Source organism: Cottoperca gobio, chromosome 6, assembly GCF_900634415.1.
Source record: "Cottoperca gobio chromosome 6, fCotGob3.1, whole genome shotgun sequence".
In the NCBI taxonomy this organism is placed as follows: Eukaryota; Metazoa; Chordata; class Actinopteri; order Perciformes; family Bovichtidae; genus Cottoperca; species Cottoperca gobio.
The window spans coordinates 23,045,179-23,072,853 of record NC_041360.1 but is presented as its reverse complement, the minus strand read 5'-3'; the positions used below and the strand labels follow the sequence as shown (position 1 = coordinate 23,072,853).

The following is a 27,675-nucleotide window of genomic DNA, read 5'->3' as shown; positions in this document are numbered from 1 at the left end:
CCTCCTGAGTCTGCAGGCACGCTGTCAAAAGTGTTTAGGGACCGAACCACAGACACGAGTGAGATGTGACATTATCGGCTGCCTGCGAACCCCAAAATGACACGGTGCTAATTGTAGAGGGGCGAGAGTTTTTTTTCTTACTACTGATTTAACCTCGCAGGCGTTTTTATTGTTGTTCTTGCTGCTTTAGGGGAGAGAGTGCCCGGCTGAGCTAGACCTGTCAATCTGAGCAACAGCTCCATCCATCTGCTGGCAACACAATGGGACAAACAATGCAGCATCAGCAGCAGAGCTGAAGCACAGGCTTTAAGTGGACGTTCAAGGCATTGGGGGCTTCTGGACTGTTTTGCACACACACACACACACACACACACACACACACACACACACACACACACACACACACACACACACACACACACACACACACACACACACACACACACACACACACACACACACACACACACACACACACACACACACACACACATTACAGCAGATTGGAGCTTCACAGCATCTCCTTCTAGATTAAATAGGAATTTGAGTTTTCACTTTGTGCATCACATCCTCTGAGCCTCCTGCCATTGTTTTCTGTGGGCGAGCGGCGACATCCATGGTTTGGCTCCTGGCTACACTCAGAATAAAAACTTCCTGCGTTGGTAAATAATACGATTCATCAGATTTATTTTTTAAATCGATTGCTTTTAGGTAATTCCCTTCGTCTGTAGACCTCTGAGTGCAGGGTCAGCTGTAACACAGTGACCTCGAGGCTTTTAGGGATTCAGGGAACTGATCAAAGACATTTCAGAAAGGCAGATGACTCCTGGCTTAAATGATTGTGCGGGGGGGGTCATGTGGATCATGTGGACGGGCTCTGTGAGCACGAAACCACCCAGAAGTCGACAAGGAGAGGGAGATAAAATGGAAACAGTAAAAATATTCTGGTTTTATATGCGTATAGAAATATGTCAGATAATCATACAGGCTGAGGTTATCTCGGGTCATTTGGAACTGAAAACGAATGCCTGACATCCGAGTTCACAGACTCTCAGTTCCTGATTCAACAGTGCACTAACTTTCCGCTGGTCTCAAGTGGACAGAAAAATGTCCAAATCTGGCACAGAAATGACAATTACAAACAATAGAAAATAGTACAGCCAGTACACAAACCCTAAGCCAGCAACACCTTTTATTTTAAGTACCAACACATCTGGAGAAGGTAAATGGTAGAGTTCCTCTAGTTCTGCTCATAGATCCGGAGAGTTGGGTGATTCCCAACACGAGATTCAGAGCTACAGCTGTGCAGTGACACAGAAAGTTAGTTCCATAGACGATACAGAAGCTGTAAGAGGCATATAAAGGAGCACAGTCCTGAATCTGTAGAGAATCCCTCAATATTTATTAACACCTACACTCCTCTTAATCGTCCCTGCTCCCTGTCAAACTCTCTCCTCTCGCCTCTCCATCTGTGATCAGTCGAGCAGGGCGGAGGGGAGCGTGGCGATGCCGCTGGCTGCTCCTTGCCCCGGGCCGTGCCAGGGGACTGAGCCATGCCCGCACCAGCTGCTGCCTGTTGCAAGAAACACAATCCAGTTCTCCAACTCTCCACGCCAAGGTATCGAAAAATCTGTCTTACACCGTTTATGCCCAAAGCAGCGGCAGCAGCAGCCATAGAACGAGGTTAAATGAATAATACAAAAGAGATGTGAGACGCGATAATAGATGCAGAAATTCACAGAGGGCTTTGAACAGCTGAAAGAATAACAAACAGCAGCGCCCTGCTAAGAATCAAGCCATGTTGGAATCAAAAGGACTTCTGCTATCATGCTAACAATCTGCACCAGTGACACATATTATACTACAACAACTCCTTTGAAGGAGACTTTGGAAAAAGTGAAAGCGATTCTAATATTGTTGGACAGGCGCACAAGAGAGAGGATTTCTCTTTCTTGCCGGCTGTCTTCTTTGTTTTGGACGTCGTGTCTTTGAGTGTTATTGTGTCTCATGTGATACTTGACAGCGAGAATGTGTTTGTGAATTAACCTCGACTACAGGTGAAGGAGCACACATGTCTGTGTAAAGGTCGTCTCTTTCAGACTGTGGACAATGTGATCGACACTGAAGCAAATCACTTTCTCCCGTCACAGAGGTCAGCAGAGGTCACCTCGACGAGCAGCAGAAATGTGTCACATGCGGCCACACGAATAACTAGAACGAATAACGTATCAAACTTAGATAACATTTCATGTTAAGAGACTTCCACTGCAGCTACTGAGGAGTTAAGTGGTTTGTCTGCTGTTATTCTACAGCTTTATTAATTGTCCACACATCCCATTAAAAAGACCAAAGCCTGTGGTCCACTGCTCCCCCTTAAAGATAAATATTAAATAGTGAACATGTTGGGGGCTATGACAAATACATACAAAGAGCAGGAAGACCTGCCGATTACTCCACTGATAGCGGACTTAAATGTCCAGAATGCATTGCACATGTTCTCTCACTCCACATCAAACCCAAAAAGCTCAACGCAACCAGATCATGCTCCGTCTCTGGGGAGGTGCTGAAAAGCATTCTGGGAACTCAAACTGTAGCAGATGATGAGGTACGACTGAGTACTCTGAGTATTAACGTCACAGATTAGTGATGCAACAGTGTAAAAAGTAAGCTTTTATTTATATTAATACAAGTGTCTGCTGTAACTTCAGCTGCAGCTCCAACATGTTAAAAGGTTTTAAAGGAGATGATTCATAGAAGAACACTAAATGGGACATCGTCATGTCTGTAACTGTAGTATCATCTCAAGTCCTTTTGTCTGCGTCAGGACAAAGAAGATGCTATTAAAGATGCCCAACACACACACACACACACACACACACACACACACACACACACACACCTCCATTGTGAAAGGCCCTATAAATACACCTGGCTAGAGATGCATATAGCCACACTGACATGGTATGCAAGACACGGACCTCATCCTGGTATTGTCTTACATGAAGCCTTGAGCGATGCGGCAGCAGGTTTGAGCGTGACCCGACTGCTCAAGCAAGGACGCTGGGATCGAGTGGCAACGACAACAAAACCATTTTTCTTAAAGCCATCAATTCCAAGAGGTCAGACGAAACAGAAATGCGGGTCGGTGGGTTTGTGGATTGAAACAATTTTCTCCAGTTTACAGTAGATCGACTCTTTTAGCTCCTCCCTAATGATGAGCTTATCTCCATGATCTCATGCAGACGTCAGCACCACAGCTTGTAGATTGTGATAAATCTGTGAGAGAAGTGATTGGATGTCAGTTTGTATGAATGAAGGTCAGCTGTGAGATCAAATATGAGTTATGGTATGAAAGAAGATATTAAAAAGATGCCACCTCCACCTTGCTGCGACAGCAAACATGTCTGCATCTCAGTCCACTTCCAATCGGACTAAAGCAAACCAACCACAAGAGTTTGTGATTATAGAAATGTGATCTTGGCACAAATTCAAAGGCTAAACTCCAATTAAATCCATGTGCTGATCATTTACCTGTCAATTAAGTGATCTTTTAAGAGGCCTTTGCATTTATTCAGGATCATTTGGCGACTAAATGCACATCATCACAATGGTTTATCATTAAAAAGTGGGTGAAATGTAGCGATCCCTAGCTATTACCCCACAACTTTACAGTACAAAACACCTCTTTGGCAGTGTGTTTATATCTGTTCATCATTAAAAGGCTCCAATGTATCATTTGTGTCTTGACCTCGATCAAATAAACCGAACTGCAGGTGTGAAAGCACCAAAGAAGAAGAACCTCTCACACTCTCTGATAGCAAAAGGGTTAATGAGTGACCACTTCTTAAATATGAAATGCATTTATATTCACAAATCATTTCTGATCCATAGTAAGCCTTCAAATGTCAGCTCCGCTCATCTGGGACATGGGGCTGTGTGTGGAAACGGTTCAGATTGACAGCCCATGATGTTGAAGGAGCAGCAACAACAGAAGAAGGTTGATGCTAAAGAAAACGCCAAGAATCCATAGTGTCTTCAAACAGCTCTAGAATCCTACATGAATTATTGAAAAGAAAGATGTTCCTGTTTAAACAGCCTCATCTTTGCACGTGACTGCTGTAGAGATGCTGACATTGACTGTGACCGAGTATAATCAGCCACCGTGGGTGCTCTCCTCCTGCCGTGACGTCTTCATCTGTTTAAAAATTAAGCTTTTCGAGCAGCTCTGCTTCGTTCACGAGCGCCTTCACCGGGCAGCTGGAGCTGTCAGAGCAATTGTTCCAGTCCGGCTCGCAAGAGCTTTGCCACTTACGTAATAACCTCAATGAAATGTTAATGTCAGCAAAGTTGACATCGCAATAAGGGAATTCTCCTGACTTAAATCAGCAGCAGGGGAGTCAGACGAGTCGACTGCACATCACCTGCAGGAGGTGGGAAGCACTCGTCTGTCATGGCATTTCTGAATAATGCACCTGTAATGACTTTAACTCCTTCCCTGTGGCATTTCATGAACATTGTTACATGCAGACACGGCTCGGCAGTGCTGTTGCTCAACAACGGCACTTCAGAGGAGGAGGAGGAGGAGGAGGAGGGTCACCTCTTGAAGCTTTTGGGCTCGTGGACTGAGACCTCCGGGGCACTGCTGGTCTGGTCTGAACGAGGCCATGCAGGCCTGTTTTAACACGTCAACAGACTAAAACCAACCTCAATTCAGCTCCAACTGAAGCCTTGAAGTAACAAACACACTTTGTTTTTGCTGCTTTACATTTTCAAATGTGTTTGTTTTGTCCAACCAACAGTCCAGGATCAAAATATGTTCCGTTTAAGAACATACGCAACAAGAAAAATAGAAAATATTCACATTTGAGGAGCTGCAATCAGAGAATCTTTGCTAAAGTTGCAGATAAATGTTCTGTGCGTCAACTAATCAATACTGGACTAATGAAATGCAGCAGTAACCTTGACAATGTTATGTTGCACATTTTGGTTGTATGACAATATATTAGTTTGTCTGATGTTTGCTATGATCAACAGGAGATTACACAGCATCTTATACACCAATACACAAAACAACATTAACCTCCATCTATAGAAGTGCACAGCAGCTGAACATCCTGGTGTCCGGCTGTAAAACGCCTCGGCCATGCCCCATCGGGCAGCAGCAGCAGCAGCAGCGTGATGTAAGCAGCCTTATCGTCACACACACATGACGAGAAATGTCACAACCGTCCGTCAACACCGTGTAGCAGCTCAGTGAAATGACACAGCTCTGCAGCCTTCACAGCACCATTCACAGCTTCCTCTGCGACAGTGAAACCCAACCAGCACCGCTCTGCACGGATCATCATCCATTTATACCAGTGCGTCACGTTTACTGCTGCTGCACTGTCAGACTGCACAGACACACACACACACAGACACACACACACACACACACACACACACACACACACACACACACTGCAGCTCAGATGTGGCGTCCAGAACACACCAGGCAACATCTGTAACTGCACATTTACGCATTATGTAAGAAAACAGCGTGACATTTATCAGAGGCGGCGGCGATGGAGGGGTGAGGTGAGAAGGGAGGAGGGGGAGCCTTGGAGCCCTGGGTGCGTATGGGCTGCTGCTGCTGCTGCTGCTGCTGGAGGGTATTCTGACCATGTCGATGCATTTCTTTCATAATCATACATGCTACGTGCTGTGATATCACATCTGAATGAGGAACCGGAGGCTGCAGCTGATGTTAAATTGACAGACAGCGAGCAACCCCGCAAAAACGGAGGTTTGACATTCCCACTCCGGGCTCTGTTGGTCCCGTTTTACTGACAGCACAATGTAAATACTATGAGGATTTTAAAAGGGGGGCAAGGGGGCTTACCTCCTCCACTGTGCCTTCAGTCCGCTGCTCCGTAAACCTCCCCGCTATAAACCTTCTTTTTCTGACGAGGAAGATCTGCAAGCCGTGCGCCTCCTGTCCAAAAACTCTGGCTGGTTTTTACCGCAGGGAAACGTTGTCGTGCGTAACAGTCGGCACCACGTATCCCGCTGCACAAATCTCCAAATCTGCAGTAGATATGATCCAGTTTGTCTGTGTGTCGTAGTCCTGAGAGCTTCTGTTTTGTATGAGTCCTCCCGTCACGTCGTCCTCCTCCCTTCAGCTCCTCTCTCCTTTTTCTTCTCGTCTACAATCGTCTGCCTGTCGTACCGCGCGTGCACTTGCACTGCGCGTCCACGTGAGGACCGTAGGGTGGGAGTTAATATGTGTTATGGGTGGGTGGGATTTGGGAGGACCCTCCTGTGTGAAATAACAGTAATTGTTTTCAAGTGAATTGCCAATTCAATTAGGATTTTATTTAGTTTTTTAAACGGGGTGATCGTGTAGGATTTGATAACAGGCAGTGTCACTCAGCACATGACTGACAGGCGCGTGGGGTGTGGCCAAACCTGAGGACACCCCCTCCCCAAAGCACACACACACACACACACACACAAAACACGCACACACACACGCACGCACAAAGATGCATGGATGAACCTCTTATTTTGAATTACTTAAAGTGTGTAAATGTGAGAATTACTAGTAAAACATCCCAAACATTTGCTGTTCAGCTTCTTGTGTTGTATTTTATAATATAATGGTATAACATCTGTATACTCTACCAAAATTGGTGGATTCCAACAATGGATTTAAAGCGTGTAGGAGTGTACATAAATTAATTTGTGTTGAAACAATGGAGTATTTCTGTGACTTAATTCTAAGAATGAGTAACAGGTTGTTGACAACAAGCTCCCAGTGAGTCAACACTCACACAGCACACCTCCTTTTCCAAATGGATGTCAGTTGAAAGGTCAGTGTCGTTTCATTTTCGTTATCACCGTGGGGTAACTCTTTTTTTGAGGTGCGTAGAAATAACACACACGGAGAATCTTTGGTGAATCTAATTAGAGAAGATTTAGCAGCAGATCTCAGATAAACGGCTCCAGGGCTGCTTTCTCTTGACAGACAACACCTCTGATGGCACGGCATCGACACTCTTTACCTTGAAGTGTGTGTGAGGGGAGAAACAGATCGCACACACTCCTGTGGCGGGTTTGAAAACATCCCACCTGTTTTTCATGGGATCGGTTTCCAAGCATGGTGACATATTTACCAGCCAGACATTTTTTGAAAAGGAAATCCTCCCTTCGGCCCTGAAAGTTGGAATCCAACTCCGTGTCGAGGGGCCCTCGGCGTGCACATTCAGGCCAGCGCCAGCGTCCAAAATGACAGGAGCTCCTCGTAAAATAACAGAGACAGTAGCTGAGGGCAGATTGTGGGCCGGTGGAGACAATAGACCGGAAAGGATGAAATGATGAAGATCATATAGCCGACAACTCTTCTGTCAACCAGAAAACTGAGACACAACAAAGAGGCCTCTCGGTGTGTCAGCCAGCGTTTTCACTTTAAAAATAGAAACCATGTGCAAATATTCCTGGATTTACTTGTAAATTCATCTCATGTAGATTAAAGATACAGCCAAATTCAAGAAAGAGTTTATAAAGACCCTTATATGACTGATCCCGCTCTCTTGTACGTTCAATTTGAAGCTACTGCTAGCAGCTAGTTAGCTTAGCTTATCATAAAGACTTGGCAACAAAAGGAAAACAGCCGGCTTTGCGCCATCAAAAGGCAACAAAATCCACCTACCAGAACATTATATTACTTTTGTCCAACGCGACTTACAATAAGTGCAAACAATCACGAGGAAACAACTCCGAGCAGCAAGAATCCTGCAAGAACATTAGCTTGAAATATGTACAACCCTTTAAGTGCAGAACAATAGCTTCAAATAAGCCAAACAAAAGTGCAACATACAGAAACAAATTCAACTATTAGCTACAAATAAGCCGAACCAATATAACCTTAGAACCTTTAAAGCTCCCTTTAATTAATACATAATGTCTCATTGAAAGGGTTAAGTGTAAAAAAACCCAATGTGTTGTTTTTACACACGTTTACAGTCTTTATGCTAAGCTAAGCTAACCGGCTGCTGGCGGGAGCTTCAGACATGAGAGTGGAATCTTTCATTTAGTCTTCTGCAACAAAAGGAATCAGCATGTTTGTATTGTTTTGTATGGAAACCCAAAATGTTCAATATTGAACAAATTAACAAGACATTTTGAAAGTAGGCCTCATAAATGAATGAATAGTTATAACCAAGTATAGGCTACTTTATATCGTTTTAGTTGGCAACGCTATGTGTCATGTCAAAACTTTCACGTGGTGTATATTTTGAGTCAGTAAGACTAAATATCAACATGATTCCTTTTAAATCAATAAAATAAATGAATAAAGGATTCTGTATTTCACAACCAACATTGTATTTATGCTGTGCAATACAACAGTGACACTTTGTGTGTGTAGAGAAGGTCTGAGACGGTTGTTCGAGTTAGATTTATATATATATATATATATATGTATATATTTATATGTTATTCTTTTGACTTGTCTGATAACTTTTTTCCACATTTTGTTTCTAAAAGTTATTGATAACTATTCCAGAAATGAATGCAATACAGCAATTAATACTGTTATTAGTTACACCTGCGTGAACATTTAAAATGTCTGCAATGAAATAGATATATTTAACTTGTCCCTATGACCAACGACACTGTAAAGACACATCATTACATCCATTGTTTGGGTAGTTTGACCTTCCACAGCAGGAGGAAGGAACTGAAGCAGATGTTTCTGTTCAAGCATAAGTTTGGCAGATAAATTCATGTGAAAGTAAATTGTTGCAGGGAGAGATTGGCATTATGACTGTGTGTGTAAACGTTTGGTGTATGTGTGGATCCATGCCATCTTCCTCATAGTGATTGGTGGCTGGCCCTCCCGGCCTCCTATATTTCACCTGGGTGCTGGGCACCGTTTGCCACTGCGCTGACTTTATAGAGGCCAATAAAAATCCCTTTGAAGCGGGCCTCCAGCACCGGCAGCTAAATAATGATTAGAACAACATAAGCCCCTTTAGTGATACCAAACAATTAGAGGCCAGATGAGACGGATACTTCACATCCATCACCCGTAAGCCTGTGTGTCAAAACATTGTGGGAGATTACTCCTGAGAATAGATAGTTTGGGTTCAATTCAAATGTTAAAAATTACAGTCTGCAGTGTAATGTAATGTCAGAGGCCTTTGAAAGATAAATATGGCGAAGGAGCTATGAACTGTCTTCAGACAGATGCAGGACGATCTGTGAGCCAGCTCCACAGCGAGCCAACATAACAAATGAAAACGCAGTATACTCCTCGTTTCTGAGTAAACAGTGCGGTTTTATGGGTTGTTTATTGAGGCGTTGCAGCTGCAGCTCTCTACTTCCCTGCGCCAATCCTCGGAGAACAATGTGAGGATGTGATTATTTTTGTTAATCTCAAGGTAAGCTGCATGCTGTGGTAACTCTCAGCTGTAAAACCTCAAACTGAAAAACAAAAAGGTTTGTTCTGCAATGCTACAGAGCTGTGTATCATATGTATCAATCATTGGCTGTGATTTCTCTAACAGTGTAAGTATCTCATTTGTAGAATTAACCAAGAGTAGTTTTACCTTTGAGAAAACAAGCTCAACTCGAGGTCTATGTAGCAGCTCTCTTGGATCATATCACGTGAACTTCAGGTGGAGTTGTCAGGAAATTGCACATGTTCAAATGTATATTTTGAGAAAATGTGTATTCAGGGCTGAGCAGGATTTGGACAAACTCAGCAGACTGACTTGGCGATGTGTCATTAATGGATCACGATGTGTGCTTTGTCTTAAAATAAATAAAAACTCTTCAGTTTCAGTAGCAACTCATTACTCACCAAAAAAAACCTTTACCTGATCACAGATTGAAAAACGACCACACACACACACACACACACACACACACACACACACGCACGCACTAGAGAGGTCAGAGGTCAGGGTCAGCTAAACTCCTGATTTACTGCACTGACCATAATTTAACTCTGTTTAGCAGCTTTGAGGACTTTTACAGTTGATGATTCTTTAGTTTTATAAAGTCATGTCCAGATAAAGTGCAGTAGTTTGAAGTGAAAGGCACGTGGGCCCCCTGGTGGTGAAAACCTTTAATTACACAAATACACAGCAGCTCTCCCACTGCCAAATATGACAGTATAAACCAATCTGTCATAGGTTGTAAATTCAAATATATATATGTATCTTTCATTCCCCTTTTCATTTGCACCTCAGTTAAAATACAATACCAAGTTTATTTTTTTACCAGATTTTTCTTCCACCTGAGCGAATATACAGCCATTTTCAAACACAGATGCTTGTTTATTAGGATTTAACTAAATAAATAAATAAATAAATAGTGGCGCATCTAAATGTCGCAGACCGGACGCGTTCCTGTGACGTCATCAAAACGCGCCATACAGAGAGCCCTGCGGTAAGCGTTAATATTTGTGTACAAAATAAGATCATAACACCGTTTTATTTAACGTTAACGTCTTCTTTATTGGTTCGTGTGTGGAATATTTATTTTAAATAAAGATTAGTTATCTATTTACGTAGATGTGTTAGCATCAAGAGCAGCGGCGGCTAAATTTCTGTTGATTCATCTCCGTTTGTGTCAAATGCTAAGCATGAGCCTTTTATTCAACGCTGTTAAACATGAACAACAGGATGTAATGTGAGTTTAATACCAGCTTCAGTCAGTGGTTTAGTACTTTGTTAGCTAGCTGTTGGACAGGACAGACGTTAGCGACTCTTCAGTTTTGTCTTTCACTTTCACATGCAGCCCAAAAATGACCAAGCAAATGTGCAGTTAAGCTAACTGTTAGCATCAGCTGTTAGCAAACTTCCCTGCTTTCACAAAGACCATGAGATTAACTTTGCTTTTGTTTTCCACAGAGGAAGAGTTTAACTGCAGTCTGCAATAATGGTGAGTTAAAACTGTTGATTTGTATTGATTATGTGCTGCTTAGCTTCTGTTTTTAATTGTGAGATAAAAACAAAAGCAGCTCATTGACAGGAGGTTTGGTTGGTCTTGTGATGGGATTTGTGAATGGTAAACAACATTTGTCCATCACATATCTGGGGGTTTTGATTTTAATGGAGTGTTTTCAAGGTTTGAAAAGTGCTTGAATTTTGAAATTGTAGTTGTAATTACTATCTGACTTAATGATGGACATCATAAAAGTAAACTTTATGGTAGAAAAGTTGTGTTGGGTTGTACAGGTGTTGTAATAAAGTGGCCACTGAGTGTACTGGAGCTGGAAAGGTGCTGGGAAATCCTAAAATGCATCTTGAAAAGTGCTTGAATTTGACTTGAAAAGGATTGTAAACTTGGCATTTCTAGTTAAGGTGTAATATATTTATGAGAGCGTTTTTATTACCGTCTCTGGAATAGTCTTAATTACTTGGTCTGTATTTTAAAGTTCCAATTAACTTTCATGCATTTTCTTTTTCCTCACAGTCGCGTCGATATGATTCAAGAACAACCATCTTCTCCCCGGAGGGTACGAGCTCTTAAATGATCTAACTGATGAGACGGCATGTTTACTGCGTGAAGGCTCAGTTTATTCTATCTAAGTTTGAAAAAATATGTTTACTTGTTTAACTCGGGAGCATGCTAGTCTTAGTGTCTTAGTTTAGTTGTTCCCTCTTAGTGCTCTGTGCTTGCGTGCTCATCTTGACAGCACTGTGTTATTTGCAGGGCGTCTGTATCAGGTGGAGTATGCCATGGAAGCCATCGGCCACGCCGGCACCTGCCTGGGAATCTTAGCCAACGACGGCGTGCTGCTGGCTGCTGAGAGGAGGAACATTCACAAGCTGCTGGATGAAGTGTTTTTCTCAGAGAAAATCTACAAGCTGAACGAGTGAGTTACCTCTGCTTCAACCTATCGTCTTTTCTTTTATGGTAGCGTTTGGCAGTGTGAGAATGTTTACAGATGATCAAACATATACAGGGTGATTCTACATCTTCTCTTTGCCCTGCAGAGACATGGCGTGCAGCGTTGCAGGAATCACATCAGATGCCAACGTACTGACCAACGAGCTGAGGCTTATAGCACAGAGGTAAGCTCCAGTCAGGAACTCTTCTTCATTTCTGCTGCAGCCAAATGCTTCTCGTGGGAGAAAACACAAATATGGATTTAATTGTGATGACCTGTGTTGCAGGTACCTGCTGCAGTACCAGGAGCCAATCCCCTGTGAGCAGCTGGTCACGGCTTTGTGCGACATCAAACAGGCCTACACCCAGTTCGGAGGTACAAAGCAGCAGAATACATTCTGTCATCAGAGACGAGTGATTCCTCGACGTGCAGAGTTTACATCCTGATGAGACCAAGTTTGAGATTAACTACAGTTTCCTTATATCATTCTTTTAAATTGGAGTATTTGGCCATTGTCAATGACAGACGGCAGCCCACAAGCTGCGGTGTGCACGCAGGCACTTCATTGGCTTAGCTGGCAAGTTGCTCTGGAAGTAGTTCTGTATCCATTTAGCTACAATAACTAATCCAGGGGGCTTTGCAGACACAGGTATTTGAAATGATGATTATAAAATGTGCAGTATTTGGAAAGCCATTAGGAGTCTCGCACGGCGGGCTCTGATCCGTTTGGTTGTACATAAAGTGCGATCTAACTGCCGTATAGTTTTACTCTACGCAACGTCCGAAATGGCAACAGGCAGCTCTGACTGATGTTATAGGAAAGTATTTTAGTATTAGAATAAAAAGTTATGAAATGACTAAAGTGTGTGTGTGTGTGTGTGTGTGTGTGTGTGTGTGTGTGTGTGTGTGTGTGTGTGTGTGTGTGTGTGTGTGTGTGTGTTCTCACAGGAAAGCGTCCCTTTGGAGTCTCACTGCTCTACATGGGCTGGGATAAACACTACGGCTTCCAGCTCTACCAGAGTGACCCCAGCGGGAACTACGGCGGCTGGAAGGCCACCTGCATCGGAAACAACAGTGCTGTAAGTCTCAGAAGTATTACCTGGTGTGGAATCTGAATGTTTAGATTTAAACCCTGCGCAGGTGTGTTCACACACAAGTGAGGAAAGTCTAAACCTGCTGTTCCACAGAGTGACGCTGGAGGGCGCAGCAGCACAGTCTATAAACACAGCGGCCATGAAAAGGGCTGGAGGCTCACAATAAACAGACACGCTGTGGCCTACATACTGCGGACTCTTGGGGCAGCTAATTGTTAAAAGTCCTGATTCATGGTGGCTTTGCAAATCTCAGTGGCTGCACACAAAGCATTGTGGGTAACAGAGCCTCCTCAGAGCATTGTATGAACACTTTTGTCCAAGAGGCTTTTCGGTACCCGGAGTGTATCCATGTTTAGTTTGGGTGTCTCCAGAGAGGAAACACACACCTGACCGAGTTAGTGTTGTGCTCCACACAGGGAGCCGCTCGGGAGCAGATATGAGATTCAGAAACTGCTAATAGTCTGAGAATGAACTGAGGTTTAAATGCAATCTTCACAATTGGAAACAGATGGAGGACAACGCTGCACGGCCTCCTCTGCGTGTTCTGCAGAAGGATGGTGTATGAGTGATTTTGACTTTGTCTCCCTTCTCTGCGCTCTCCCAGGCGTCCGTCTCCATGCTGAAGCAGGACTTCAAGGAGGGAGAGATGACACTTTCCTCAGCCCTCGCTCTCGCCGTTAAAGTTCTCAATAAAACCATGGACGTCAGCAAGCTGTCTGCAGAGAAAGGTGCAGATTTGAATAGTTAGAGACTATAGATATGTTTAGAGCAAATGAATGTCACTTACTTTGGTTCTGGAAACACATTCTGTGTGCTGGTTGTGTGGTTTCCTTGTTCCTTCTCAACCGGTCAGATGACCGATGGAGACAAACACACACAAATGTCCGACTCTGCAGATTCCCACAGCTCTGCTGCGGAATGTTTTTGTGTCTTTTAACTCATTGTTTTGGTTTTACAGCCCTCAACTTTACTGTTTACAGAACACAAAGGGATGTTTACATGCACACTAATATTCCACTACTCATCCAAAATGATATTCTGGATCTGACACAGTAAACGGCATATTCCTTTTAGATTCAGAGTTTAATCCGAATGGAGCATTTTTCCGATTTTCTGTGGGATCCGACGCTATGAAAACAAAAACTGCTGAAAGGAAAGTCAATATTGGACTTTGATCAGGTTGACAATACATCACAATTGGGTTTTGTTTGTTCATGCATGACATGTGACAGATTACACACAAACCCTGATGATACCTGGTCAACCGGTTTTTGTGGCAGAGCAGATGATAATTATGTCGTAACCTCCTTGTTCCAACATGATCCCAGGCGTACATAATAATACACGATCTTCCCCCGCAGTATGGCGCATAACAAAAGCTCAGCAGCTGGTTCCCTTACAGTCTGTCTCTTTCGTTCTAGTGGAGCTCGCCACTCTGACCCGCGAGAACGGCAAGACCTGCATCAAAGTGCTGAAGCAGAAGGAAGTGGAGGAGCTGATCAAGAAGCACGAAGCGGAGGAGGCCAAAGCCGAGAAAGAGAAGAAGGAGAAGGAGCAGAAAGAGAAGGACAAGTAGTCCCGCTGCGCCAAACTCTGAGTTGTGTGAGAATGAATGTGAGTTTCAGGTTTGTTTGTATTTGTGTTTCCTAAAATAAATCCAGATGATGAATTATTGACGTGGTTTTATTCTCTTGAACATGCTCCGTGATTGAACTCCACTCTGAAATGATACTGAGAACTTTAATGGCATCATTCTGTTTCACTTGATTTATGTGGATTTACAGTTGCGATCAATGTGGTCTGCTCTCCGACAGCAGATGGGCTTAATGTATTCTGCATGTAATTGTGTAATGCATACTTTAAAGTGTTATGAAATAGGGGAACATTGATTACACAACGTTCATTTTTGTTTAAGATCGAGATTGCTGGTTGTTTCAGTCCTTGTTGTAAAACAGGAAGTTTGGGTTTTAACCTTGGATCAGCGGTTTTCTTTGTGGTTTAGAGAAGTCTAGCTATCAGTCAGGGCGAATGCGTTAGAAATGTTTTGATCGTTTGGTATTATGATGCATTTAAAAGCAGATGTGGACTGCTGGGTGATGAGCAACAGCGATATCAGCTTAAAATGCAGCAGAATGAATTTAGTTTCTGCAACATCTGTGCCCTGACACAGTCCTGTCTGAGCTCTGCAGGTTTGTGCCTTCACAACGTGTCGTAGCAAAGCGTCTGGAAACTGACGTTAAAGTTGTTTCTTTTTATACATTTGCAAAAACATCTAAAGTCTTGATGAGTGAAGCATCAGGCTGCAACATCACTATGAAATATGATTATTGAACAACAGATGAAGATCACGTGATACGATCCAGAGCTACTACACGGTGAGATTCTGTTAGCCAGTATTTATATCAGGGCACTATTAGATAATAAACACATGTTACATTTGATCTGATCTTCAGTGAGGCCTGCAGCAGAGTAGGTCTCTTTGGAGCGGATTAGCCATATAACCACTGCTTTTAACGCTGCTTACCCCATCCTTTAAAACTGAGATTGGAGGACATATATTGGCAGTTTCTGAGAAATGGCATGCAGTGAGTGGAGCTGATGTGGTAACGGCTTATCAACCTCAATCTGAGGTGAGTTTATATAAAGTCAACATAAGATTAAGGTCAGCAGGGGACTAGCTGCCTCTTGTGTTTTTAGTCCAGGGGATTAGTGACACAGCTTGAATGCTGACTTCAGATGTTGTGACGGTGGGGGGGGGGGGGGAGGCCCCAAACAGCAGGGGGCCCTTCAGACAGAAAGATTCATTTAACCCTAACCCTAACAGGGAATTGATATACTATAAAATATGTAGAATATAACTTTTTACTTTGAAAGAGCTTAAGAGTTCTAATAAAACAGAAAACACAACAGAGCTTTTAATGTTTTACTTGAAAGGAAAAGCCTTCCGCATGTTTGTTATACAAATTGCTAAGTGGTCAGAAACTGTGAATGTAAATAAAGCTTTACAAGAAAACTCAACAGGGCACCTTTAATGTGTTTTCTATAATGTCTGAGCATCCTGCTTGTTAAAGGCTTTTCTGCAATGTTGTGTTTTGCACCTCTGCAGGTCAAATCTCAAACAAAGGTTTAAAAGCAGGTTGCTGCTGTATTTAGCGCAGTTCATCCTGGACCAGACACTGAAAATACATCTGTAGATCAACGGACTTTAGGAGGTTGATGCAGTCTTTGGCGGGATGCCAGCGGTGAGCTGTTATCTGTGAGCTGAGCTGGTTGAGATTAGCTCGTGAGTCAGCTGAAAACACTTTCATGTCTTAAAATCTGCCTCATCATCACAGCTCTACTTCAACGTGTTTTATTACATTTCATATCAGTCTTAAATGTGGCTGCCATGGTGTTCTGCGTGTATAATTGAACTAGTTTAACAGCCCCACAGCAAGAAAACATGTGACAACTAGGAGAGGAGAGCACATCTCCACCAAGGCCAATGCTGCATTCAAGTGCTCCTCGGATGTTCCCACTTTGGGAAGTCATTCTTTCCAATTTGTGCTCGATGGGTTGTATTTTATTGCTCAGAGCGTTTTAAATAACACGTTGATGGCTGTTTCCGGGTGTTCCCCCTTTATTCCGACAGGGCCTGAATGCAGCACAAAAGTCCCGTCTCCCAATGTTGACTACAGTGAAACAATAATTGGTGTATCCGCCCCGTGATTCAGATGCGCTCCAACATTAAAGGGTTCTCCCTGGACCCGTGCTGCACCCTTTCACCAAGTTTCATGAACATCTGACATGTAGGTTTTCTGTAATCTTGCTGACAAACACACAAATACAAAAACAATCGCAAAACACTCGTTTAGATAACAAGTTTTATTGTTTTTCTCCCAAGACAAAAAATCCAGAGTATACAAGTATGGATTGTCATTAAATGGTTTCTAACTATGTCACCGCGAACAAAAAAAAAAAAAAACCTAACTATCACAGTAAACATTTGAGAAATATACATACATAAAAATATACCTCTGAGAAAATTCATATATTGACATTTCCTAACAGCTTATAGTCGGGGGGTCAATCAGTAGCAATGAAGACTCAATGATCTGAACACATGCTGAAGAAAAAGGCCCCCACCCCATCCCAACACCAATATGGAACAGACTACTATCGTGTTTCTCTGAGGTGTCACAGGTAGTATGGCTGGCATGGGGAATGTAGGTTAATATTGCGTTACATACCAGACTAGGCTTAAATGAGCTGAACATTGAAAGCGAGATGATTTCAATCGACAGCATGTTACAGACAGAATGGATTCTTTGGCGATTTGTTAAGAGTACTAAAAACGTCAAAACCTGCACAGGTTGTTTTTTTAAAAACTCTAATTGCATAATGTGTTCACCTGCAGTGCTCCTTTTGTACCTCTACAACGAGCTCTCATCCTCACGTAGCACGGGTCTAACTCGGCGTGGGATGACATATGGGAAAAGGGACACATTCTTCAATAAGACTCTAGAGTAAAAAATACTAACATTGCACTCTCCTCTTTAGGCACGAAAAGCCTCGTTTCAATCGAGCTTCCAACTGGTGCGGGAAAGTGACGACTCTACAGGGCTGCATGAAGCGGCACTAGCCCCAGTTTGTGTCTTCAGGGATCTTGAAATGTATATTTCCACACAGAATAACTTGTTTCATGTGTTGTACAGAACAAGCAACGGACATACATTCAGCAACTTCCCACTTTCACGACATCGATAAAGAAATTTAGTCGCAACTTGAAACAGACAAATGTTCATGTTTAGCTCTGTGAATGTAACGTAGTGAAGATACACGAGGCACAAACTGAGGCTGGAGCTTCAGAAGATTCAAACATTATGTACATTTGGATGCAAAGTAACAGTAAGTGGAGCTTCTCTTTAAACCTGATCATCTTACACCAACAAATTATTCAGCTTATGGTCTTTGAATGGTTTTGTGTTTGTGGCGTGCAAAGTTAAAACTCCTCTCGTCAGCGTGATTAGGAGAGAAGGAGTTGACCTCAGCGAGCTGACAGTTACCCTGTTGTGACATTCAACATACAGGCCGCCGCTTCTTCGCTTTGACACGTCCGGAGAGACTAACAGGGTATTTCCACATTTGTGGCTGGAGTGTTTTGGGCTTAACAGTGATTGACGTGTGCTGGAATGATGCCTGAACATATATCAGGGAGGAAGGGTAAAGAAATGCTTACAAGGGTTTTAATGTTAAATGTTACAGATCAGGCTGTCACCCATCTATATATTGTGAAGTAAAACAACATTTTATTGACCATACCAAACCCATAGTTCCCTGTTTTTAACCATAACAAACACAGCTTGCATGATATAGTGCACACGAAGACAAACCAAAGTCTCTTTTCTTATAAAAAGGTTGAAGCTGTCAGGAGAGATATGCTGATTTTTAATGTAAACCACCGCTTTCTCCTGAATGTCAAACTGATGTGTGTCTTGTTGATGCACAAACAATAATGTGGCCAAGAGATGAACCACTCAGCAGGAAAAATAAATCCCAAGTCCCAAGATGCACATGATGGCTTAGTTCAAGCTACGGCGCTCCCTGTTTATCCAATCTGCAGATGTCCTCGGGGGAAGGAGGGGAAGGAGGGGAAGGCTGGAGGTGGAGGTGTCTGCGTCACATGGAAATCCCACCACTCCCGAACGCCCCCTTAAATCACAAGTCTGTAAAAAAAAAAAAAAAGGTGACACCTTTTAAGGGTGAGAGAGGGAGGTGTCAGGAGACGGTGTGGCAGTTACTCCTCGTCTGAGCTGCTGTTGTCCAGAGAGTAAACCATGAAGGCCAGATCAGGCCGGGCCGGTACCATGGGGTGGCCCGGCTTCACCATCTCAAAGCCCATGTAGTGGAACGTCTTGATGATGGTCACTGGGGAGGAAACAAGAAGAGCGTCAGAGGTTTAACTGTAAACATCCAGAGTATTGACATATTTAATATAAAAAGGTTGAGAGAAGCAAACCCTGCCTCTAAAAACAAAACTATATATGAATTATAAAAAGAGCTCTTACATCGATCCTCTCTGTTTTTATGGAACCACAGGAACACGTAGTTAACTTTGAGCTTCCCTTCCACAAACTCCAGCAGAGCAGTTAGCCTGAGGACGACATGAAGAAACACATTTTAGGAACTATACTTTATTTCTTTCTTTATAATCCATTTATTACTCAACGGTTTGGCAATATTGTCCTTGTTACATTCATGACAACAAAGCATATTGAATTGAGAGCGCGAGAGAGAGCGAGAGAGAGAGAGAGCGAGAGAGAGAGCGAGAGAGAGAGAGAGCGAGAGAGAGAGCGAGAGAGAGCGAGAGAACGAGAGCGCGAGAGAGAGTGAGAGAGCGACAGAACGAGAGAGCGAGAGAGAGAGAGAGAGCGAGAGAGAGAGCGAGAGAACGAGAGAGCGAGAGAGAGAGCGAGCGAGAGAGAGAGCGAGAGAGAACGAGAGAGAGAGAGAGAGCGAGCGAGAGATAACGAGAGAGAGAGAGAGAGCGAGCGAGAGAGAGCGAAGAGAGAGAGAGAGAGCGAGCGAGAGAGAGCGAAAGAGAGAGACAGACACAACATGTTTTTCTCTTCTCTTTACGTAAGTGCTGCAACTTTACATAATAATGCAGTGGCAGCTGCAATGCTGGCTGCTCAAACGACTGGCTGTGTGCCCGCAGCAGGCAGGGTTACTCTGTTCGGGCATAGATTACAGCCAAACACAAAGCCAGGCAATGAAAACCGAAACTTATTAGCATCCATTTTAATCTGAGACCCAGATAGCCTTAAAACACGATGACAGCAGCCTCTCATGTACAATCATAGACCCACATGGTGTGCAGACTTCCACTATATTGCTCTTCTAGACAGGACTTGACAGGGTTATTACTATTTAACTATTATTTCTGATATTGTGCACTTAATGAGATCCTTTATTAACATTAAAGGAACACACATTTAACCTAAACAGATTGGAGTAATCATTTAAAAACTAGTAAAGTAAATAAACTGATTTAATTTGTCACCATTTTAAAGAAATGTTGTCCTTTTACCATTTAGTGTCAGGAAAACACATCAGGGGGCTTCAAGTGTTATAAATGAGGCGTCTGAACACATCCTTACCCCTCTTTGCTCCCCTCCACCAGCGGCCCGGCAGGGATCTCCAGGAAGAGCCTGTCTCTTGATAGAGCTGTGTCCCAGGAAGCCGAGCGGCGCTCATTCAGCTGGTAGTGGAAGCAGAGAAAAGAGGGGTTCCCACTCGCGGGAGTGGCCTGCGTCACAGTTAACTTCTCATCCTGGATTATGACAGAGACGAGAGAAAAGAAAGACATTCATTTTATAGATTCAATTTAATGCAAAGATTCATTTTAAAGAAAGAGAGTGTCTAGAGACAAAGAACCAATCAATGCTTCTACTTCACTCCGAGCTGTCGTCACATACATGCTGGACATTGGACACGTTGTACCCTTCTTCATCAGGGACCCACCGAGGCTCTGAGAGGCTGAACGCAGCAGCCCTGTGTGAGCTGCAGATAATGTCTGTCTGCAGTAAATACGCGACTGCAGGGATAGAGAAAGCAGTGCCACGGCTGTATTACCGCACCGTGCTGGAACCTAAGCTTGTGTCGACTCGTGGTTTGACAGTGGACTACTCTGCGAAATCCAAAGTTAATATCCATGTGACTGTTGTTGTAACACAACTTGGGAGTGATAGTGTTTTTCATTTGAATCACAGATCGTTACGACTACATCGCCGTGCTCTTTACATTTAGAAAATAAAGAACAATCAGATGTTGAGTATGAAGACAGCTTTCTGCTTCTGAGCGCAACTCTGAAGTGAAATGAGTTAAAGAGGAAGCGGCTGCGCTGCCGTCTGTATCTTGAAGAAGCACCACTGAGTACCGTGTCTTGAGCTGTAACTGATGTGCGGTCGACCCGCTTCTCTCCGCAGAGGACGTTTATACACATCAGTAATGAAAAACCTGATGAGGAGGTTAATATAACCGTTGTGACTGATCTGTCTGATCCTAAATCTCTAATCCCCCGGGGACAGTCAGTCACGTGTCCTGGGTACAATTTGACTAGCGTGAACACACACACACACACACACACACACACACAGTTTGGAGGTTTACGTAATAAGTGTTTCTGTTAAAAATGTGTATTTTACTTTCTGATGTTTTCTCTACGTGAATAAACTTGTTACTCTATTATTGTAAACTTTGATCGCACTAGCTGAATGTAAGAATGCGTGCATTAAATCCATTGCAGGCGAAGACGGCGAGGAGGAGATTAAAGGATTTCTAAACTTTTAAAAAAGCGACTTTGCAAAATGAGGGTAAAAGTCATTAGCAGCGTGTTCCTTTGTTCAGTGCACTGAATCGTTAGAGTGGTCCCTGAAGGATGAAGCACTTAAAACTATTATTTTATTCATTTATTATTGTGTCACATGTGTAGATGTCGCCAGGAAGCTTTGCAGCTCTCTGTGTAGTTGTGTGAAGTCGAGGCCCGTCACCTTGTGTAGTAGCACGCCGAGGGAGTGATCCCTGACAGACCCTCGCCCACCCGGGATCTTTAGTTGTGGGTGAGGGGCATCAGGAGCACCACAGAGGCCCCGGAGACTGAGGGATGGAGCTGGGAAGCCGAGACCCCGATAACCAGGAGCTGTAAGGAGAAAGATAAATTGGTTAGACTTTCCTCTTCTGTACTTGCTCTCAAAAGAATAAAAATATCCTTCAACGCATGCTCCAACATTCTGCCGGTGCAACTTCCTCAAACTTTTAAGTATTGCTGATTGCAATGATGACAGTGGTGACAACACAAGCCAGATAACTATGTTACATTTAAGTGTGATATAACTAACTGTAACTTAAACAAACTCCACAGGGCATCTGTACCTCACACAGACAGAGCTGAAACACATCTCTGTAGCTCTGCTCCTGATGTAAACCTCAGAGCTTGTTGAGTCACTCTCACGGGCCTCATTTCAACTTCATTAAGCACATCTCTTTCATTTGCAAACACAAAGCACCTGTGGTAACATGCCCCACTTCTGCAGTATCGGAGACAGGATGTTACATGATTATACTGTTTGCTTGTTTTCAAACAAGTCCTCCGGTTTGACTTTAATCCTAGAAGCAATATTGTAATGCTTGCCTCAGACAGAGACTCTGCCAGACACGTTTCTAATTAGACCTCTGTGACCTTAAACATGAGACTCAGTGGTCCAGGTAGCCACGTCTGGTTGGTTATATATAGATTTTTGTACATTTCTCCAACCCTGTGACCACATTGTAAACAAATTCAAATCATAATACATAAACAAACAACAAGCATGTGATGTGGGCGAACTCCAACACGTTTCAGTCCATTGACTCTCCTGAAAATCCATCACATGCTGATTGTTTATGGCAAGCCTACGAAAGAAAACATTAAAGCCTCTGATTTATGAACTGCATTCAAAGAGTTCCTGACGGCTTGTGCGTGTGGTGGAAGGCATGCATCATAAACAAGCACATGATCTGTAAACACCTCTGCAAATAGCTTGTGAGGCTTTCGAGAACACACATCTCTGGAGTTTTGAGTTACAGTCATGCATCTCAAACCAGACATGGCAGCCGGACAACGCTGCCAGTGGATCCTCAGTTATTTGTCAAATTTTGGCCTTTTAGATGAGAGAATAGTCTCTCCAAGCAGAGTTTTGTCCCCCCCCCCCCCTGAGAGAATCGTGCACGATAAACAATATTCTGTCTGAACAGCACCAGCTAGACCAGGAGTGTCAAACATGCGGCCCGGGGGCAAAAACCGGCCCTCCAGAGTGTCCAATCCGGCCCACGGGATGACTTTGCAAAGTGTAAAAATGTTGTTCATAATGTTTTGTAAAAAGATAAAGTTTGAACATTTTCAGAATGAACTTTTTTGCACTAAAACGAAGGGAAACATTTGGAGTTGTGGTTATTTATATGTTATTATGCTGTGATGTTACTGGTCCGGCCCACTTGAGATCAAATTGTGCTGCATGTGGCCCCTGAATTAAAATGAGTTTGACATCCCTGATCTAGACTGACCTGCATGTGAGTGAATATTGTTTTTTATAGTATAGTTTTACTGTGGCTGCAGTAAAACATAACTTACATGCATCACTGTCTTTGTGAAAGGGAGGCGCTGTGCAGCCAGTTTCCCTGCCGACCAGGCAGGTAACCGGGACAACCTGATTTGCATAGCGACGAGCCAAGACCGTGAGCAATGGAAAACAAGGAGCCCTGCTCACTCACAGCCTTTCCCTGCCTCATCACTTCTCATTATGCAGCATAATATTATGATACTTTACTATTACATATGCATTAGTTTGTAAGCACCATTGTCATTTTAACTACTTTAATAAACTTTTGGGTAGCTATAACAATGCACCAGATTTGATAAACTCATCGTAGGTTATGTGTGTAAAATTTGAATCTGCAAGGTGAACAGTAAAAAGCACATATAGCAAATATGTCCCTCTAAAATGTAGTGGATTGGACGTAGCAATAAATGGAAATACTTAAAGTACCTTAACATTATACCCAAGTTACATTCCAGTAGTGACTATAAACACACAAGAAAAACTCAAACTAGATGCATGTGAGGTTGCAGTCACAGCACACAGAAAGCAGCAGTACGTATAGGCTAACTTACAAATCTACCAGAATCTCCTCTAAAAACAACGAGGTTTGGCCAAGACTTTCTCCTCCTTTATTCCACAGAAACAAAAGTGACACAGACTGTACTGGGGACGACAGGTAGGACGCAGATGGAGGAAGAGATTAGCATATGCTTGCCAAGATGTCAAGACCTGCTTCTCTTTTTCCATCTTCTCTTCCAGGGACAGACATAAGAACCTGTCCTTGATGCAAATGCCAGCTTGTTTTGAAAGACAACACTTTCGTCTTCTGACATTTCAGCCACACTCTAAGCAGCCCTCGCTGGCCCCATGTGCCATGATGCTACTCCAGCTGAAGAGCTGCAGCCTTTAGCCCCCCCAAAAGGTCACCCTAAAAACAGAATATAAGTTACGTTATAGAAGGTCAACTCTATAGGTAAAACAGACTCCGCGCACCACTCTGTGAAGGCCAAGCACACACAAAAGCCTGGACTGTATTAATATGGTGGTGAGGATTTAATCATCTGCGTGTTGCAGTGAGACTCAAAGATGCCAAGTACGTCATCGTCCAATTCCGCCAGGACTCGAGGAGTGAGGACATGCAAGAGGAAATTTTTCTATTTTTCAGGATTAATGCTTCCACTGCCCGTTTGCTCTCCCTGAAATGGAGTTGTTTTGAGAACTGATTTCAGGTGAATTGTTTGAGGGGATGAACGGCCCAAGTTGGCCGGCTGCTCAGGCAAAGTTTAGCCGACAGCCAAGAAACACACAACTCAACCAAAACAGGAAGCGCTCCGGCAGATTCTCCAAGAAACTAACTTCTAACACTATAATTACCATCTTAGTAATGGAAAAAAACCCAATTTAAACCCAGATTGTCAACACAAACAAGGTTGTTAACCCCAAAAATGGTTTAGGTTGGAGATATTAACAACTCGTTGCTGTATGCAAGAACGTAAACGGGAGAGTCCCCAGACCTCTTCTGACCCCTGGAGGTTTGGCAGAGCAGCATGTCGGAAAAGATGTCGAGACAGAAACAGGAAGACACACATGCTCCGAGTGTGGATGGACGTATCCCTGTCAAAACACGTTGCCCTAACCCCTGGGCCTAAACTGTGGTTGTACATGGCTGGTCAGACTTACATAAGACAACAAACACAACCAGAGCAGGATATTCAAATAGTGTAAAAGCAAAGAACAAAAGTGAGCATGTCTGACTGGTAAGTGCAACAACACGGTGGCAATGACCGATGAAGTCATCATGCAAGAAGAGAGTAGAAAAGTATATAACTTCATATAATTATCATAAAACTGAGTATAAATAAAAGCCACACCAATCCAAAATCCACCAAACAGGAAGCACTAATATGGAGTACATGGCAATTATAAAAACATTCCTTACAAAGAAATGTGCCCCACCTAAAATACAGGAGAAATTTAGTTTGTGAAAGGCAACACCTACGGTGTAAAACCGCACAGGATTTGTCAGTACAAGCACAGTTTTGGTAAGCCTGTGGCAACTATAAATTATCAGTATGACACAAAACTGAGGAATCTCATCAACGCAGCATTTAAACCTGCAGGTCTATCGTCTGTAATGAAAACATTACCTTTGGCAGGAAACAACGTCAACCTATCCATCACATAGCTAAAAAGGGTGTGTATGACGCACAACTGTGTGTGGTGCACTACGATACATGTCAATAGTGTTGTAATGGTTTGAGATTTTCATGGTGAAAAGAATGAAAAGGTAACATCAAAAGGTAAAATTACCAAAGATGTCACTTTTCTGTCACATTTTTCCCACTTTGTCACCTTCTGAATATTTAATAAATTGATTAGAGCTGAAACAATCAATAATCATGAGAAGATTAATCAGCACACACCATTTTGATACTCAAATAATTGTTTGAATCAAGTACAATTGCAACTGGTTTTAGTTTATATGGTGAATATCGTTGGTAGAGCTGAAACTCATGATTTATCTACCACTTATTTTCTTGACTGATAGATTAATCATTGGATGTCTTGTTTTGTCTCACCAACATCCAAAACCCAAAATATGTTAGGTATAAGATGATGTTTTTAAAAGAGAAAGAGACGAACAAAACCAATAGATTAATTCATAATAAAAATAATTACCTCCAACTCTAAACTGTTCCTTTTGTCGCGTGTGAAGAGCCTCATTAGGTTTTTGCCTGTGTGCAGACATTTTTTGGTAATTTCAAGCCCATCTGCACGTCATTACTCACTTGCTAAAGGTCTGTATCACAGCCTTCATCACAGCCTCGTCTGCGGTGAACAATAAAAGCTGATGTTGACATCTCGAGCGTTCAGCTGAAACCGGTTGGCAAAGTTAATGTTTCGTTTCCGTTTTCGAACAGTCATGAGCTCTCTGATACAGGATCTAAAGCAACCACAGCAACCACTGAAAAGATCAGTCTGTCACTTAAAGGGGCACTTAGTTACACTCAGGTAGGTCCGGTTAGATAATCCAGCTGTGTCTGACTGAATGCACCCCCCTACGCGGCACACACACAGAATCCATTGATGCTTGAGAAGTGAACCAGTAGACAGTAGGGGGTTATGCAACCAGGCTGATGTAGGTTAGTTGATGCCTTTAGCTGACATGGCCGTCATACTCAGAGAGGGAATATAGTCACTCTGGCTCACAGCATCAATGGACCTCTCCCTCTCTGCACTTCAGACGATAAAACCCACAGAGGCCAAAAACAAGGCCTTGTTTTTAAAAAGAGAAAGAAAACATGATGTTCCATGCACTATTCAGTTTAGGCTATTCAGCTCCTTATTATTACCTCTCACATAAAATATAAGTATTGAAAAGATCAACAGTCCAAAACATTTACGGATAACATGATTAATCAACTGTTCGATTAAAATAATCAAAAAAACACTTTTATATTTCGGATTTAAGCTACAAAGATTAGTTGTTATGGGGATTTAAATAAATAAAAACGTATCCTGGCTGGGGTTTAAAGTGTAGTCTTGAGTCATTCAATAGCCCTGCAGCCTCCAGCATCCACCACTAATATGAGTAATAGTTTGTAATTTGTTCAAGGGTCATTTTGTTGTACATTATGAGATTTAAATCAAATTGCCTGTAGTGCATCCCTCTGGATGATTAACTGGAACTCATCCGCAGCATCCAACTCTGTATGTACATGGACATTAAAAAATAAAAACACATTGTACTAGAACAGCTAATGTTGTTGACAGCGCCCTTTCTGCAGGGTGAAATGTAACTAAGTACATTTACTCAAGTACTGTACTCAAGTACAATTTTGAGGCACTTGTAGCTTGTACGTGAGTATTTTCTACTTCTACTACACTACATCTAGGAGGCAAATATTTTACTTTTTACTCCACTAAAGTTACTAGTAACTTTGCAAATTTAGATTTTTTTTGAAGAGTGTACTAACAGGTAATAATGTATAGTATAGTATATATCAGTATATAAAGTAGGCTATTTAAAATAAGCCCCACTTTACCAGCTGCAACATTAAAGTGATGCATCAATAATTATAATCCATAATATAATAATATTCTGAAATGGCTAATTCCGTACTTTTACTCTTGGTACTTGAAGTAGACTTTGAATGCTTTTAACAGAGCGTTTTAACACTGTTGTATTTGTCAGTGTGCTAATTTCCTCTCAGTTGTTTTCCTGCTATTTTGCGAGTTAGCTAAAAGTTAAGTAAAACTATTTTAACAAGCACAAGTCTATAAAAGTGTATCAACCTCATACCAACTGAAACTAACGGCTCAACGTCACCAATTTGAACAACTGACATCGACAAAAACGTCAACGTCTGTTTCTTTTGAATGTTTCTAGAAGAATAATAGCATCTTCCTACCTTTCCTCTGTGTTCAGCATGATAGCTTCGAGGAAACACGGGTCTTTAGGTCCTTTTTGACAACTAAAACAATTACTATTCGATAAAAACTCGACAGAATAGTTCACCATCCGTAAATGAAGAAAAAACCTTGTAGAAATAAAAGTATCTAATGCTGTTTGAAGGAGAGA

At 42.6% G+C, this 27,675-nt stretch overlaps 3 protein-coding genes across 4 annotated transcripts in view; 1 reads left to right on the top strand and 2 right to left on the bottom strand.

Annotated features, from left to right (window-relative positions):
- LOC115009616 (unconventional myosin-IXa-like) overlaps positions 1–6,182 on the bottom strand; it is a 111,399-nt gene extending 105,217 nt beyond the window's left edge. The window contains 1 exon segment of the mRNA XM_029433747.1: positions 5,882–6,182. The gene's annotated coding sequence lies outside the window, so the exon portion shown is untranslated.
- A 4,169-nt stretch (positions 6,183–10,351) lies between these two features.
- Positions 10,352–14,647, top strand: psma4 (proteasome 20S subunit alpha 4). Of its 2 annotated transcripts, none has more exons than XM_029433748.1 (9): positions 10,352–10,434; positions 10,899–10,929; positions 11,464–11,506; positions 11,704–11,866; positions 11,988–12,065; positions 12,168–12,256; positions 12,830–12,960; positions 13,580–13,703; positions 14,397–14,647. In XM_029433748.1, the coding sequence occupies exons 2-9, from the start codon at positions 10,927–10,929 to the stop codon at positions 14,549–14,551; spliced, it is 786 nt and encodes a 261-aa protein (XP_029289608.1). In that variant the 5' UTR covers positions 10,352–10,434; positions 10,899–10,926; the 3' UTR covers positions 14,552–14,647. The 2 variants fall into 2 exon arrangements, with proteins under 2 accessions (XP_029289608.1, XP_029289609.1); XM_029433749.1 differs by lacking the exon at positions 10,352–10,434 and adding an exon at positions 10,498–10,677.
- Positions 14,648–16,824: 2,177 nt separating this feature from the next.
- On the bottom strand, positions 16,825–27,641 carry oaz2a (ornithine decarboxylase antizyme 2a). Its single transcript, XM_029433750.1, is given in 7 exon segments — positions 16,825–18,882; positions 19,023–19,108; positions 20,115–20,287; positions 21,507–21,587; positions 21,589–21,655; positions 25,883–25,967; positions 27,506–27,641. Coding segments are annotated over 6 exon segments (567 nt in total). The 5' UTR covers positions 25,912–25,967; positions 27,506–27,641; the 3' UTR covers positions 16,825–18,751.
- Between the last annotated feature and the right edge of the window lie 34 nt (positions 27,642–27,675).